This window comes from Lissotriton helveticus, chromosome 9, assembly GCF_964261635.1.
Source record: "Lissotriton helveticus chromosome 9, aLisHel1.1, whole genome shotgun sequence".
NCBI lineage: Eukaryota > Metazoa > Chordata > Amphibia > Caudata > Salamandridae > Lissotriton > Lissotriton helveticus.
Window position 1 is genome coordinate 184,956,473 of NC_136070.1, and position 14,229 is coordinate 184,970,701.

At 43.0% G+C, this 14,229-nt stretch overlaps 1 protein-coding gene across 2 annotated transcripts in view; it reads right to left on the reverse strand.

The window, feature by feature from the left end:
- The window catches only part of TRIM9 (tripartite motif containing 9), a 459,144-nt gene that overhangs the window by 75,195 nt on the left and 369,720 nt on the right, over positions 1–14,229 (reverse strand). For both annotated transcript variants that reach the window (XM_078659735.1, XM_078659734.1), the window contains exon 8: positions 6,402–6,425. In XM_078659735.1, the coding sequence (XP_078515861.1) occupies positions 6,402–6,425 (24 nt within the window). The remainder of the gene's footprint in view (positions 1–6,401; positions 6,426–14,229) is intronic.

Sequence of the window (14,229 nt, forward strand, 5' to 3'; positions counted from 1 at the left end):
CTGAAAGGCAATATTTCTCTCCATGTGTTCCCGTACCTGGCGTGTCACGCAGTTTGCTGCTTACTTTCTCTCCATGTTAAAGAACAGTAGATGTTTCAGCACTCAGGCGAATGTGCTGTATAGCTAAATATCATAGAAGGTCCCAAAGGTGAGACCGATTGCATTGCAAATGCTTGTGTTTTGTTACCGGAGGATGTTTCGATTTTGGCTACAGCCCGCTTTAGATATCATAGGGAGACCCATTGTTTTCATTCATAATATATATATATATATATATATATATATATATATATATATATATGTTAAGCGCGAGCCTTGAGTTAGCCCCTTGCTTGTCATTGAAGGACTTTGCTGTCTATATCAGTTGTGTGAACTTGATTTGATGGCTTTACTCTCTATTCTTGTGTTTGTCCTGCACAGGAGGATTTCGGCCTCACAGTCATTTGACCTGATGAGTTATATCCTTCCACTGCATATTTGAGGTTATTCGTTTTGTTTTAAGCACTAAGTGTCAGTGCATGTGCTCCCTTGCCCTCTCCCCCTCTTTTCCTTTCCTCCCCTGCTCCCCATTCAAATTTGTATCTGCTTTTAAATTGTATGTTATTACATGGGATCATATTCTTCCCTTTGTGCACACTTTTTTTTACTCCCCTAACCTGCTACCCAATGATATCTGCCTTGCTCACAGTCCCGCTGTTTTTTTTTAAAGTTCTGGTATCACTTTGCATGCACTTTACCCTTTTTTCCCAACATTGTATGGATCCATTCTTAAACAGCTGTCAGCAATGTTAGAATGGTAAATTAAAATTGCCCACTACATGCCTTGATGCAGTATGAGTACGCATCATGATATTAGTGGTATATGGCACACATGTGCTTGCATTGGAAGCCATCTTAGAGCATGTGTTCTTCAACAGAAAACCCATTTTAAGGTTGCTAGCCTTACATGCACACGTGTCTTGATGGATGCACATGTGTGACATTGCAAAAAAGGATTGGTAAATCCAAAAGCTCATCCTTTTAGATCTACGACCCATTGGCTTTCCCAATGGCAGTTTCTTTTTCGAGTTCTTTTTCCGAAGTATTAATGTAAGAAGGGTCATCTTAATGGAGACCTTCATTTAATACTGATGAGTGTGTCTCACACGCGCAGAGGTTTCTAAGGCATATTTACATTTGTGCCAAAATGGAAAATGATATGAAGAAAGAGACATAAAGTACAGCTTCACACGAAGGGCTTGTCGCCAGTGTACACTTGCCAACATGGGTCCTCACAATAAACTGCTATTACAGGTTAGCATAGAAAGCAGTACAACAGCATTCCTTAATCTGCACCCAACGAGACATGCGGTGCATCCCCTCTGCACTATATTCAGCTCAATGATCTATACCTGGCTGTTGTACGTGAGCACTCCTACTACTGTTCTGGTGCAGCCGTGATGCACTCTTGCTTTGATGGGGAATTAGGTCACTGACCCAGCCTCGAAGGTCACTCTCAGAATGATCATCTCTGCAGAAAGGCACATGACCACATTTTAACCTGGGTTCCCTCAGAGGAGAATTGTACCAAGAGATTACCCAAGAATGGAGTTTGCAGCTGTTCCAAGGTGGAAAGGGGTCACAAGGATGGACCATATCTGGACCATATCTGGTTCTCTATGACTGGAGGGACCACAACGTCTTTTTGGTGATGCTGCATGACCAAGATCACACACTGAGTGAAATTCCAAACCTGGCATAATGCATGTCCCACACTGTGAGACACTGCCATGGACCAAGAGGCTTCAAGACACAAAACAGTTGGGACAGTGTCACAATAACACTGACCGGATCCCTATGGTAAGCAGCTCAGAAATTCTCAGTGTCACAAAATAGTTAACCAGTGAGATACTCCAGCAAACAGCAGAACCCAAGTCAAATGGGAGATGCAGTGACACTGGTTGAGAGAGACTGAACAGGCATGTGCATGGCTTAGGGAGACAAAGGGGCACCTGGGCAGAGAAGCGGCAATAGCTCTTGCTTTGTTAGAGATGAACTGTGAAGGTATGTAGCATATCAGGGGTGCCTCACAACAGGTGGGAAGAATTAGACTCTGCCAGACCTGTTAGGTATGTTTCAGTCCAGTGTATGGAAACGACCAGATAGGAGCTTTTCCAAGCAGGCTGCTTTCAACTAATAAATGTCTTGTAGGCAGTTACCAGTCTCTTCCTTAATTTGTCTGCGAAATTCTGATGTGTTAGGAAGAGTCTATTGTTTGTTGCATCTGCTGAACAGAACTACAGTCAAGGCCCCAAAGTAGTCTAACAATGGCAAAATAAGAGGAAGCACCAAACCAGAGGAACAATAACTCAACCGTGTTTATCGTTATATAGTTCATTTCAACACATAGGTTACCAGTTGACTGGTGTCCTTGCAGTCATACGAATTTAAAATTTGAATATATTCTCTCACACTTACTCCTAACCAGCAATGAATGAGTTCAAGCATTTTGGAAAGACCAGTTTTGATATTCTCTGTAGAAAGTCTTTGTTTTCTACTTTGTCCTTTTTCCAACTTTTTCAAATACAATTCCTACTTGTTACTTTTATTATCAAATATTCTTTTGTCTGGGCGACTTGTGGAGGGGGGAGGCTCCCCTTAGATTCGAGGACCTACAGCAAGAATACAACTTGAACTAGACGCAGAGATACCTTAGATTAATGCATGCACTTAAAGGTTTTATCCCTCGGCCGACCCCAGTCCCGGATCACTCGCCTCTGGAGGATAGGCTGTTACTCGATCCCATCCCTGAAAAAGCGACTTCGACAATTTTCTGCAAATTAAGATATTCAAGATATTGCACCGTACCTACTACCCACGTACGCACCTATATAGATGGGGTAGGGCGCCAACTGCACTATGTGTTAGGGGCTGTCATCAGGAAGGAACATTCTTCCATATCTTGTGGGAATGCCCTGACATCACCTGCTTCTGGCAGAAAGTGACGGACGTTATGTCTGGGGTGATGGGTGCAGGTCCCAATGGATGCTAAATGGCTTCTCCTGATGATTAGAGGTAACATGGATTGGCCCAGACACACTGGCATATGGCTGACACTTGCAGCTGGGATTGCCAAGCAAAATATTGCCAGGAGGTGGGGTGCACCCTTGCTGCCGTCAGTGGAGGAATGGGAAGAAGATCTTGACTGGTGCCAGCAAGCAGAGGAAACGGTGTATAGGAGCAGGGATTGTGTTAAAAAATGGGTGAAGATATGAGCACCGTAGAAGTGCTATAGAGCGACAGGATGGGGAGTGATATGTATCAGTCAGGTCGGGATATACAGGGGTTGGCAAGGCAGGCACCCGATTCAATAGTGTTTAGTTGTATAAGTATGTATTGGACATCATCAGTGATTTGCAATCTTTTTCCTCTCTCACAGACAATGGTTGTAATATTGAAGCCTTATCATGTACGCACACAAGTGAGGCATGTTTGTAATGGTCTATTGAGCACTTTTATTAAAAAAGAGTTAAAAAATATGTATATTCTTTTGCCAGCTGAATCGAAAACATGCTGGAATGCAATGCTGTTTTCTCCTCAAATACATTTTGGCTGTATTCTAAATCTGTCTAATTTACATATTCCAAAGTGACGGTGAATCAAACGCTACTTCCGGTTTCCTATTTCATACAAACTGAATGTTCATAGCTAATCATGATGAAGTAACAGCTTCATAACATCTAAATCTGACAGCACAAAACAAGGTCTAAGTCTGACTGTGTCTCACTCTGCCATTCACAGATAACCCATGTGGTTCAAATTCTAATTCACTTCAGATTTCATCTATATAGAATATTCAATGTGAAGAACCAATCAACATGCAATAATCGTATAATGTATATAGACTGAAGGATGTTTCGAGTCAAAAGGTGAACACTGCTATCAATTGTTACTACAAGCTAGCACAGAGAAAGCAGCATTCCCAATAGTTTTATGACAACATAATTCGCCACCACATAATTGTTATACACTTTACTATTGGACACTGCAAATTGCAGGGTATAATGACAATGTATAAGACAATTTCTCACATGCATTGTAAAGCAGGCCAAGTCATAAAACACAAACGCAACCACACCAGCCTTAAGACACCTACATTCACAACTTTTACATTCATGCATCTCGTCACCTCTAATAAGCCCTTCTGTGTAATCAAGAAAATAAATGAAAGACAAAGTTAATTGTAAATATTCAAGTTAACCAGATCATGAGAACCTATGGAGATTATCACTATTTTGCAACAAAGTAAACCTACGTGGATATCTTAGTTAGAATCTGCAGCTCCAAAAGGAGTCAATGGACAAGTAAAATGGATTGAATGTGTAGGATGTACATAATAAATTTGTCGCAAACCTTCTTTAAATCGGGTAACAAGAGTGCCCAGTCTGTTACAGAAGGAGCATGCCCTGTTACAACATGACCCAGAAGCATGACTTAGAATATGGAAATGATGTAGGATCAAAGGTCACAGAACCCTGAGTAACAGGATTGGATCAACATGACACAAGGCAATTCAAGATGAGAGGGAAAATTCCATTAATATTGGTACATTATTATTAATATATTGAGCTAAAATATTATATTTATGTACAATAAAAATAAGGAAAAGCCATTGAAATATGCTCCTATATTATTTAAATCACTATTCTACAATTATGCTTTATGTATTTAATTTTGATGTATTTGTTTTTAAGGCATATTAGAATGACTGTAAAGGGTACAATTTGTGATAAAGTAGTTCTTGCCACTTTGAAATGTAGTCATGAGTTGAAGGGCTGACTTTTCTCCCACTGATTGTAACCATCCTCTTCTACAAAAGCAATACATACTTCAGCATATGAACTGAGATTTTACAAATTTTGGTCAAATAACAAATCGAATATGTATATAATCCTATCATAGGATTTATTTTTTAAAGGGGAAATCACCACTATTTGACTGCAGAATAATTGGTACTCTCTTTGCCAGGAATTTAGAAGGAAAGTAAATATGAATATGGTGGAATCAGCACAGCAGTATCGGTGCTTAGTGGGTACCAAAGCTCAGATACATGTGCATTGGGTTGTCTAATTAAATACCAAATACTTGCTTTGCACATGAAAGACATGCTTAGTACATTCTGTTCATCTATGTATGTGGTATTTGTCTGGGGCACACCTGGCTGAAAGACAGCGGTGCACAGTGAATGGTCAAAGACAGTAAATATAGATGGAGGTGATGGGCTCTGTGAGGGAAGGTGAACTATTTACTGTGTTCCAATGTAGTATTCTTTAAAGAGGTGTTTCACCAACTCTTTCCTAAATTGAAGAAGGGTAAGGATGGTTCTGATATTTGAAGGTATTGGTTTTCCAGAACCTGCATGTATAGGTGCAGAAGGCTTTTTGCACACTTGTTTCTTTGGTGCTTGCTTTGTCTGCAATCTGACATTTGCCTGGATGTGGTAGTGCTGAGAGCCACTTGAGATGTTGAGGCCGTCAGTCAGATAGGTGGGTGCTGGTCATGACGACTTTGTAGATGATGCAGCTGGTCGTGAAGATAGTATGGGCTGGCAAAGGGAGGGTGATGTCATCATAATTTTGCAGACCTTTCATGAAGCATGTTGTGATTTGTAGGATGTTTTTGTTGGCAGGGTGGGGCTTAATGTGGAGTTTGGGATGCCATGAAGCAGGGCATTGCCACCATCCGGATGCAAAAGTGCAAGGGTTTGAACCTCAGTTTTGAAGTTGTTTTCTGGGAGGAACCGTTTCATAAAAGCTGGGAGAAAGCAATCTTGGTTTTCTTGGTGTTGTGAACATTAGATCACTGTCAAGATTGTATCTGAATGACTTATCATAGGTTTAAAGTTAGGCTTTGAATCCATCCAAGTTGATGTCATTGAGCCAGGTATGGAGTAGATTTTCTTATCTTCAAAGGCAACCAAATTCCGCTGCCCCATTTTTTTGAAAAATGTTCAGATTTCTAACAAAGGTACAACAATTAAACTCAAAGATGAACTAGCCAAAATAAATTCGAGTTTTTTGTCTTGGACTGTATACCAATTTTATTGAATGACTTAAAGTAAGTGAAAGAAAGTTCTTGTACAGAGCATCAGCAATGGTGTATATCACCTTAGAGAGTTATTGTGCCAAATATGAAAGTATCCTAAACATTGTAGTACACCAAATTCTGAAATTCTAATCGCACACCATTGCAAAATGGACTTTAAAAAAAATCTGATTACAGCCAATGTTTTGGTCTGAACAACAATTTGAAAAAGGTGAGGTGCCTGCACTTCTTTTTTCAACGAATCCCTGACCCATTTTGAAAACCTATCCTTTGCACAGCACATTATTTCAAAACTAAAGTAATAGGTTGTTTCATACCTGCCATCAGTTTTTTAATGTCAACTGTTGCCATTCCAAGGAAAAGCATGAAGAGAAGAGAGAGGACACAAAATGAAATTTTGTAATCACTAATGCTAACTTGCAGGATAAATACACAGATGGAATAATGAGAAAATAACAGAATGAACCAGCACAAGACGGAGATTCCAGATGTTTTTGTTTGGAGGATAAGGAGCATTATTATGCCTGAAGAGATGAAAGGTTAGAATCTTTCTTAGAAGAGGGAATACAACCTTGGAAAGAAGGTGGCTTCTAGGTTAAGTCTCAAACCATCTTAAAGAGGCTTTAGTGCAGTAGAAGAAACAAACAATTGTACAGCATTCATATTCAAGGTGATGAACTATTCTTAGGAAAAATATTTCCCAATAGCTGTGCAAAATTAAAATACCAATCAATTTCTTCCACTGGAGAAACAAAGCTGGTCCCTTTATATCGGCTAAAGCACATCTTATGTTGCCCAAAATGTCTACCGTCTTTAAAGTGCATCATAGGGTGTTAGTCATCAATATTACTGATGGAACCAATGGTGTTTGAAGTCACACTTCTGAACTGGAAGTTGAATCCTGTATGGTAGTACTGCACCAAATGCAGGATCTGCGTTATCTCAGGGGTCAAGGTTCCAGTTCTGGCAAGATTGACTCCGCTCTTCATCATTCTGATTTCATAAAACATGTATGGATTTTGATTCACTTACTTGCAATGATATACTGGCATCCCTCTAAATGCTAAAGCAAAATGTCATTCAACCAAACTGCTGCTCTAACTTCAAACAGATCATTGCACAAGGGAGGAGGTAAAGTGACTCTTCATATCCAGGGCAAATTAAATAATAATTATAATACAATTAGATAGACACTTTTGTTCATAGTCAGGATGATGTAAGGCTGAAAACACTGATAATCAGTGAATCCCGGTTCAATAGCATTTCTGTCTGCACTTTAAAGTAACATTCGTTTGGTCTCTACAGGCATTCACTCGACATCAACTTTACTGCGATACGTTCTCTAGTTCAGATGCAATGACACGTATTTTTCACAGTTGACACAACGTCTGGTACAATCACAGATACTCAGGATAGCAACACGGCAAATTTACATACATCAAAAGTGTAAAGATTTATGGAGTAAGTTGCTCCAGAAAGTGTGGCACAATTGAGGGCCTTGAGGGTCCAAAGATGGGTATCCAGTCTCATACAAGAATTGGATCAACATTTCTTTTACAAGAACAGGATCCAATATTTACTTTAATGTGAGGTTTTTGAGGAATTCCACACCAAGTTTCCTCCACTGCCTGCTGATCCTTTACACGTAGGGGTACATTTAGTGTATTCTGGGTGTAAAGTAAGGTTTGTTGTGACGTCTGGGCTGTTCCAATGAAAACATTTGGTACTTCATAATGCAGTATGATTTTCTCAAACATTCTTTCTGGATCACAGTTGAGGCCATTATGAGAAAATTAACAAGCCACCTGATTTGCTCTGGATTAAAATATGCACTGCCTGGCTTGGGTCTTAATTAAATGCACCCAAATGGTGACAGCTGTTCCTCCAGTGCACTTTCTAACTTTCCGTGGGATATAAACTGCAGAATTAAAGGATGCAGCAGATTGTCATATTTTTTCTTCCTCTGCCAATTCATCTGTCATCTGTTATTTTTGTAAGGGATGCGTGATGCCGCTATCTTTAGAAGGCGGGATCGAGACCCCTATTATTTTTTGCCAAGCTTCAACGAGACAGCCTTCCATGAAACCTCAAGAGTATGAGGGGGAGGATCAGCACGACCCAACACTGACATGGTGACTGCAGAATTTAAAAAATGGTCCATGATGTGTGGAAAGCTGACAAGCAGTGAAATGTGCGAAGACAGGAGAAGGAGCGCATGGTCTCCGTGTTTAAAGTGCAGATTGCTACCGTTAGAACTCAAACAGGTTTCTGACGGCATCAATAAGAGAAGCCTGTTATTGCCCTACAGTTGCTGAGGTCGTATAGGTTGCATACATAGAATGATTGCATTGCTCACTGAGCACATCATCGTTACTCACAAGTCTCTTTACTACAAACATCATATTGCAGGCCCCTCCTCCTTGAGAAGTGAAGCTCTATTGATTTTATCCCCGCACTTTTGTATTATTTTCTACAAAATTTAAATTTAGAGCAATTTGCATGTGATACATCAGGATATGACCGGTCTGTCTGCACTGAGTAATATCAGTCACTGTATGTACTAGTTTATAAAAGTTTAAGGTAATTTGAGTAATAGGTTTACTTCGAACTCCATGGGTACTTTAATGATTTAGTTAATTAATATAAAGTCCCTTGTATTCTAGAAGAGCTCTCAAACAAATCTACGCGAGTCACAAAACAAAAATCATTTAAGACAGCTATTCAGCATTTAACAAGGAAACGCCCCTGACGTACACCAGACTGATTAGATGTATTTTACTGTGAAAAATCCCATTGAACTAAACCATGCATATTTCTTTTATGAATGAGCAAATCCAGCTACCTTCTACGTACACACCATTCGCATTGCCCTCCACCCGTCTCCAATTTTTGAAACCTCCCTCGAGTTGATGCACTTTGTTAAATGTCACACTTACAGTTAATAGAGAAACGTTGTAATGAACTCACTGCATAAATTACATCTATGTGTAACTCACTAACTGCTCCAATACCCACAGAAAGGCTTGCATAGAAGAGAGCCTATGCCTTTTTTTGTAAACCTACTCAAACGTCTGCAAAGCATAACTTACTCCTAAATAGAGTTAGAATATCATTAGTTTCACTCTTTTTTTCTCGAATGAAAATAGTTCTCTATTGAAAGTTTTCAATTTACCTTAAAGATACCAAGCCAAATGGCTGTGAGTACCTACATTTCTATGACATAAATACAAAATAATTGTCTCTAGTTGCAAAGTTGTCTGTTTCCAAAGTTGTTACAGATGTGCTTTAACATTTTGAGATCACCCTGACGTCTACTGCTTTCTGGGCATGTATAATTCAACCTGTTTATCGCACCATTGACAATCCCATTTGTTATGGGGAGTCCCCTTTGATCTCCAACCCCTACGCACTCATGCCTTGCTGATGGTTAAGTAACTCAATAACTGCATAAAGTAACCTAGTAGCTTTCAGTGCCCTCATGTGTAACTTACACATTCTAGTGTTGTGAATGGTTATATGTAGGTTGCGGTTTACTTGGCAGTTTTACTGAGAAAACGCCACACTCGTTCAGAAAGGTTTGTGAGTTCGGATAGGTTACTTCACTCTTTGATGTGTAATTGCCAAGGACGTACATCTCTAACTAGAATTTTCACTGGGGCAAAGAAGGGGGCAAACTGGAATGACACTGTTTGTGCAATAGTTATAGATTTAACCAAACAGATAAGAACATAACCATACACATCTTGGTCCACTTTTACATTTTAAATAGGGGACCATGTTTTCAGCAAAAGCAGACTGTTCCAGTTCATAGTGGTCATGCAATAAAAATATTGCACGATGTATTAACAATATATAGTTAGATTAGATCCCGTCATTTAATAACAATATAATTCACTCTACCGAGTTCGATTTGTTCGGTAATTTAAAAAATACAAAAAACAATAGAGTAAAACTGCTCACCATGGCCTGGCAACAAACAAAATATAAAAATAAATCTTAAACAATGCAGGACTGTGAGAAATTAGGTTGTTGGTTGAATTGGGTGCGACTCCTGTTCAAGCAACAGCTACAATCCCTGTCAGGGTGAACCACAAAAAGTCACTAAATTAACCTGTGCTTAACGCCCTGGTAGTTAGGCTCAAAAGCAGTCAGGCTTAACTTAGAGGCAATGCATTAAGTACATGCACACAAACAGTAATAAAGTGAAAACACAACACAAGAAAAAACCCAGACCAATTTAGAAAAAGAGAGTAAATATTAATAAATTACACCAAAACAGCAAACATCCAATCATTGGAACCAGAGTTAAGAATTTTTAAAGTTTTAAGTAAAATCTAGTGCCTAAAACATAAAAGCGCCAACAGTGGACATCTAAATGCACAAGATCGGGTCAAAATTGAAAAATATAGTCAACCGCGATGGTGCGCGCGTGTACGGATAGTGTATTGGGCCCGGTCAGGGCTTGAGTTCGGACTTAAAAGAAATTCAGAAAAAAACAATTTGGACAAGGTAAAGTTCAGCTAACCAAGGCTGCAGGCGGTCTCCGAGGAGGAAGCATTGTTGTCAGGGAGCCACTGGACGAAGTTGCAATGGGGATTTCTACATTTGGACATAGTCACTTTTTTGGAAGTCAAAAATCTCCAGCGGGTTGAGGCAGGAGACTGTAGATTCCAAAAGTTCCAGGAGGCCGGACTCCCCTTTTGCAAAGGACCGCTGAACAGGATGTGCTGCTGCGGAGAATTATGTAGCATGAGCTGCCGCAAAGTCAGGCTAACCTGTAATGTACCTTGGGCAGATATACAAGTAGTTTAGTCCCGGTCTTACCTTGGTTCTCAAAGCAGTTTTTAACCAAAAATGTCCAAGTCCCTAGTTTGGGATTTTGGCTCTCTGGGCACCTTTAGCACTAGCACCAAGTGTACAGGACTTGAGGGGGACCTCTAGCACCGAGCCCACACTATTAGAAGTCTCAGAGTCCATCACATTTTCTCTGGATTTAGGACTCAATGTGGTGTTGGTGCTGCTAGATCTGTCAGCAGCATATGATACTGTGGACCATAACATATTGTTGCACAGGCTAGAGCACTTGAGAATAACAGGCTCTGCGCTGCGTTGGCTCGGCTCTTTACTCAAAGGACGCAAGCAGATGGTATGGATGAAACCATATGCCTCAGGAGGTAAAGTGTTGAAATGAGGGGTGGCGCCAGGTTCCTCCCTCTTTCCCATGCTCTCCGACCTTTACATGTCTCCTTTGGAATACTTGGTAGAACCCTTTAACATCAAGATCATCTCATATGCGGATGATACCCAGCTCCACCTTGTGTATGATGGGGTTCCTGTGAATGCAAGGGCTGCTTTTGCTAGCTGTACGGTGGTCACCCGGACTATCTGATCCAGCGGCTACAGGTCATGCAGAATATGGTAGTCCGTTTACTATTTAAAATCCTGAAATTTACCTCGGTGTCATTTTTTCGAGATAAACTTCACTGGCTGCCAGGCCGTCATCGTATTAAGTACAAATCATTGATAATAACACATCAAGCCCTTCACAATAGGAGTCCGATGTACCTAAATGAACGCATTGAGGCATACTGCCCTGGGAGGCTTTTGCACTCCAGTTCTGCAGTACTTATTGTGATTCCTCGCTTTAAGAAGCAGCAGGCCTGATTATGATGGCGGTCGGACGGGTGTCCGACTGCCATCCTGTCGGGAACGGGACCGGCCGACAGGGAGCTGGCGGTTCTGCCATACAGATTATGATAGGATCACAGTGGAGGCGATCTGAAACATGCCTCATAGTATTGAGGCTTGTGCTGTGGCCTGAAAAAGGGTTGCAGCACAAGCCTCACTGCTAAGAGGCTTGTTTGTAAACCTTGTGGCAGGCACCATGCTGTGCCTTCCACAAGGTGCAGGGATGTTTAGGGGGGCACCTGTAACCCATAGCTGAGGGCCAGAGGATACGTGGGGCCCCCTAGGGGCCCCTAAAGTCCCTTTCCACCTGCCTTTTCTTGGCAGGCGGACTGCCATGAAATTGCAGCCGGAAAGGGACATTGTAATCCCTACGGCAGTGCCTAAGCAGGCACTGCCACTATTGTAGAGATTGCAGTCCCTCTGACGGTCCAACGGGCTCCTTGAGCCCAAGGAGCCCGGCCCACCATCCGCCTGGCATCATAATGCGGCGGGCGGTCCTGCAGGGACCGATGGTGGTGGAACCGCCACCTCTGGCCTGATGGTGACGGTCCCAGCCATAATAATCAGGCGCTTATACCTGAGAAAGTCAAATTCAAAAGTGCGCTATAGAAAATACCCTCATTCATTCTTTTACTAGGTGGGGTTAGGACTCATTCAGGCTGGGTCCAGGTGGTGGTTCAAGATGGAGGGAGTCTTTTCTGTCCCTGAGGCTCTGATCAGAAGGCCAGCAAACCAGCCCTTGGAGTCGCTCTGGTAGTCCTGGGTGAAGGTGAGGAAACAGTGCTTAACCAGCAGGGCAGGCCTCTGAGGGCTCAAGGCAGGATCCAGGCAGTAAAGAAGTCTTTTGAAGTACACAACAGGCCACAGAGGCAGTCATCTGATAGTCCTTCCACAGGTCCAAAAAGTGAACTTAAGAATGGGTCTAAGGGTCCCCTTTTTTTTACATGGTGCCTTCTTTGAAGGAGGAGAAGTTTCTAGAGAAGTCCGTTTGAAGTGCTTGAAGGTTCCTGACTCCACTGCCCTGGCTGGAAGAACAATGCAGGGATGACAAGTTCATTGTGTGAAGGCATAGCACAGCCTCTTCAGTTGTAATTGACACTGTGCCCAGCTTAGTTCTCTCCCATTCAGCCAGTTGATGGCCCATCCAGGCACACCTAATACCTCTAATGTGTGACGGTCTGGGGGAATGAACAATGTCAAACTGCCAACAACACCCAATCAATCAACCAATCAATCATAGTACTTGTAGAGCACGCTACTTACCCGTGAGGGTCTCAAGGCGCTGAGGCGAGGGGGGTGCTGCTACTGCTCGAAGAGCCAGGTCTTGAGGAGTCTTCTGAAGGCGAGTAGGTCTTGGGTCTGCCGTATGTGGGTAGGGAGGGTGTTCCAGGTCTTGGCGGCGAGGTAGGAGAAGGATCTTCCGCCAGAGGTTGTTCGTTGGATGCGGGGGACAGCGGCGAGGGCGAGGCTGGCGGAGCTGGCGGGTGGGGGATGTAGAAGCTGAGTCTGCTGTTCAGGTAGGCTGGTCCGGCGTTGTGGAGTGCTTAGTGTGCGTGGGTGAGGAGCTTGAAGGTGATCCCCTTGTCGACGGGGAGCCAGTGTAGGTCTCTCAGGTGGGGGGTGATGTGGCTGCGGCGGGGAACGTTGACGATCAGTGGGGCGGAGGCGTTTTGGATGCCTTGTAGTCGACGTAGGTGTTTGGCTGGGATTCCTGCGTAGAGTACGTTGCCGTAGTCCAGTCTCCTGCTGATGAGGGCCTGTGTCACCGTAATTCTTGTTTTGGTTGGGATCCACTTGTAGATCCTGCGGAGCATGCGGAGGGTGTTGTAGCAGGAAGAGATGGTGTTGACCTGTTTAGACATGGAGAGGGAGGAGTCGAGGATGAATCCTAGGATGCGTGCATGGTCGGTGGGTGTTGGTGCTGTTCCCAGTGTAGTCGGCCACCAGGAGTCGTCCCAGGCTGAGGGGGTGGGTCCGAGGATGAGCACCTCCGTTTAGTCCGAGTTCAGCTTCAGACGGCTGCTCCTCATCCAGTCGGCGACGGCCTTCATTCCCTCGTGGAGGTTGGTTTTGGCGGTGTGTGGGTCCTTTGTGAGGGAGAGGATGAGCTGGGTGTCGTCGGCGTAGGAGATGATGTTGAGGTCGTGATGGCGGGCCACTTGTGCGAGGGGGGCCATGTAGATGTTGAACAGCGTCGGGCTGAGGGATGAGCCCTGGGGGACGCCGCAGATGATTTCGGTGGCTTTGGATTGGAGGGGTGGGAGGCGGACGCTCTAGTTTCTGCTGGAGAGGAAGGACGTGGTCCAGTCAAGGGCCTTCTCTTGGATTCCGGCTTCTAGGAGTGCGATAGCAGACCGTGTCGAAGGCGGTCGACAGGTCCAAGAGGATGAGGGCTGATGTTTTGCCGTTGTCTAGTTGGCGCCTGATGTCGTCTGTGGCGGCGATAAGGGCTGTCTC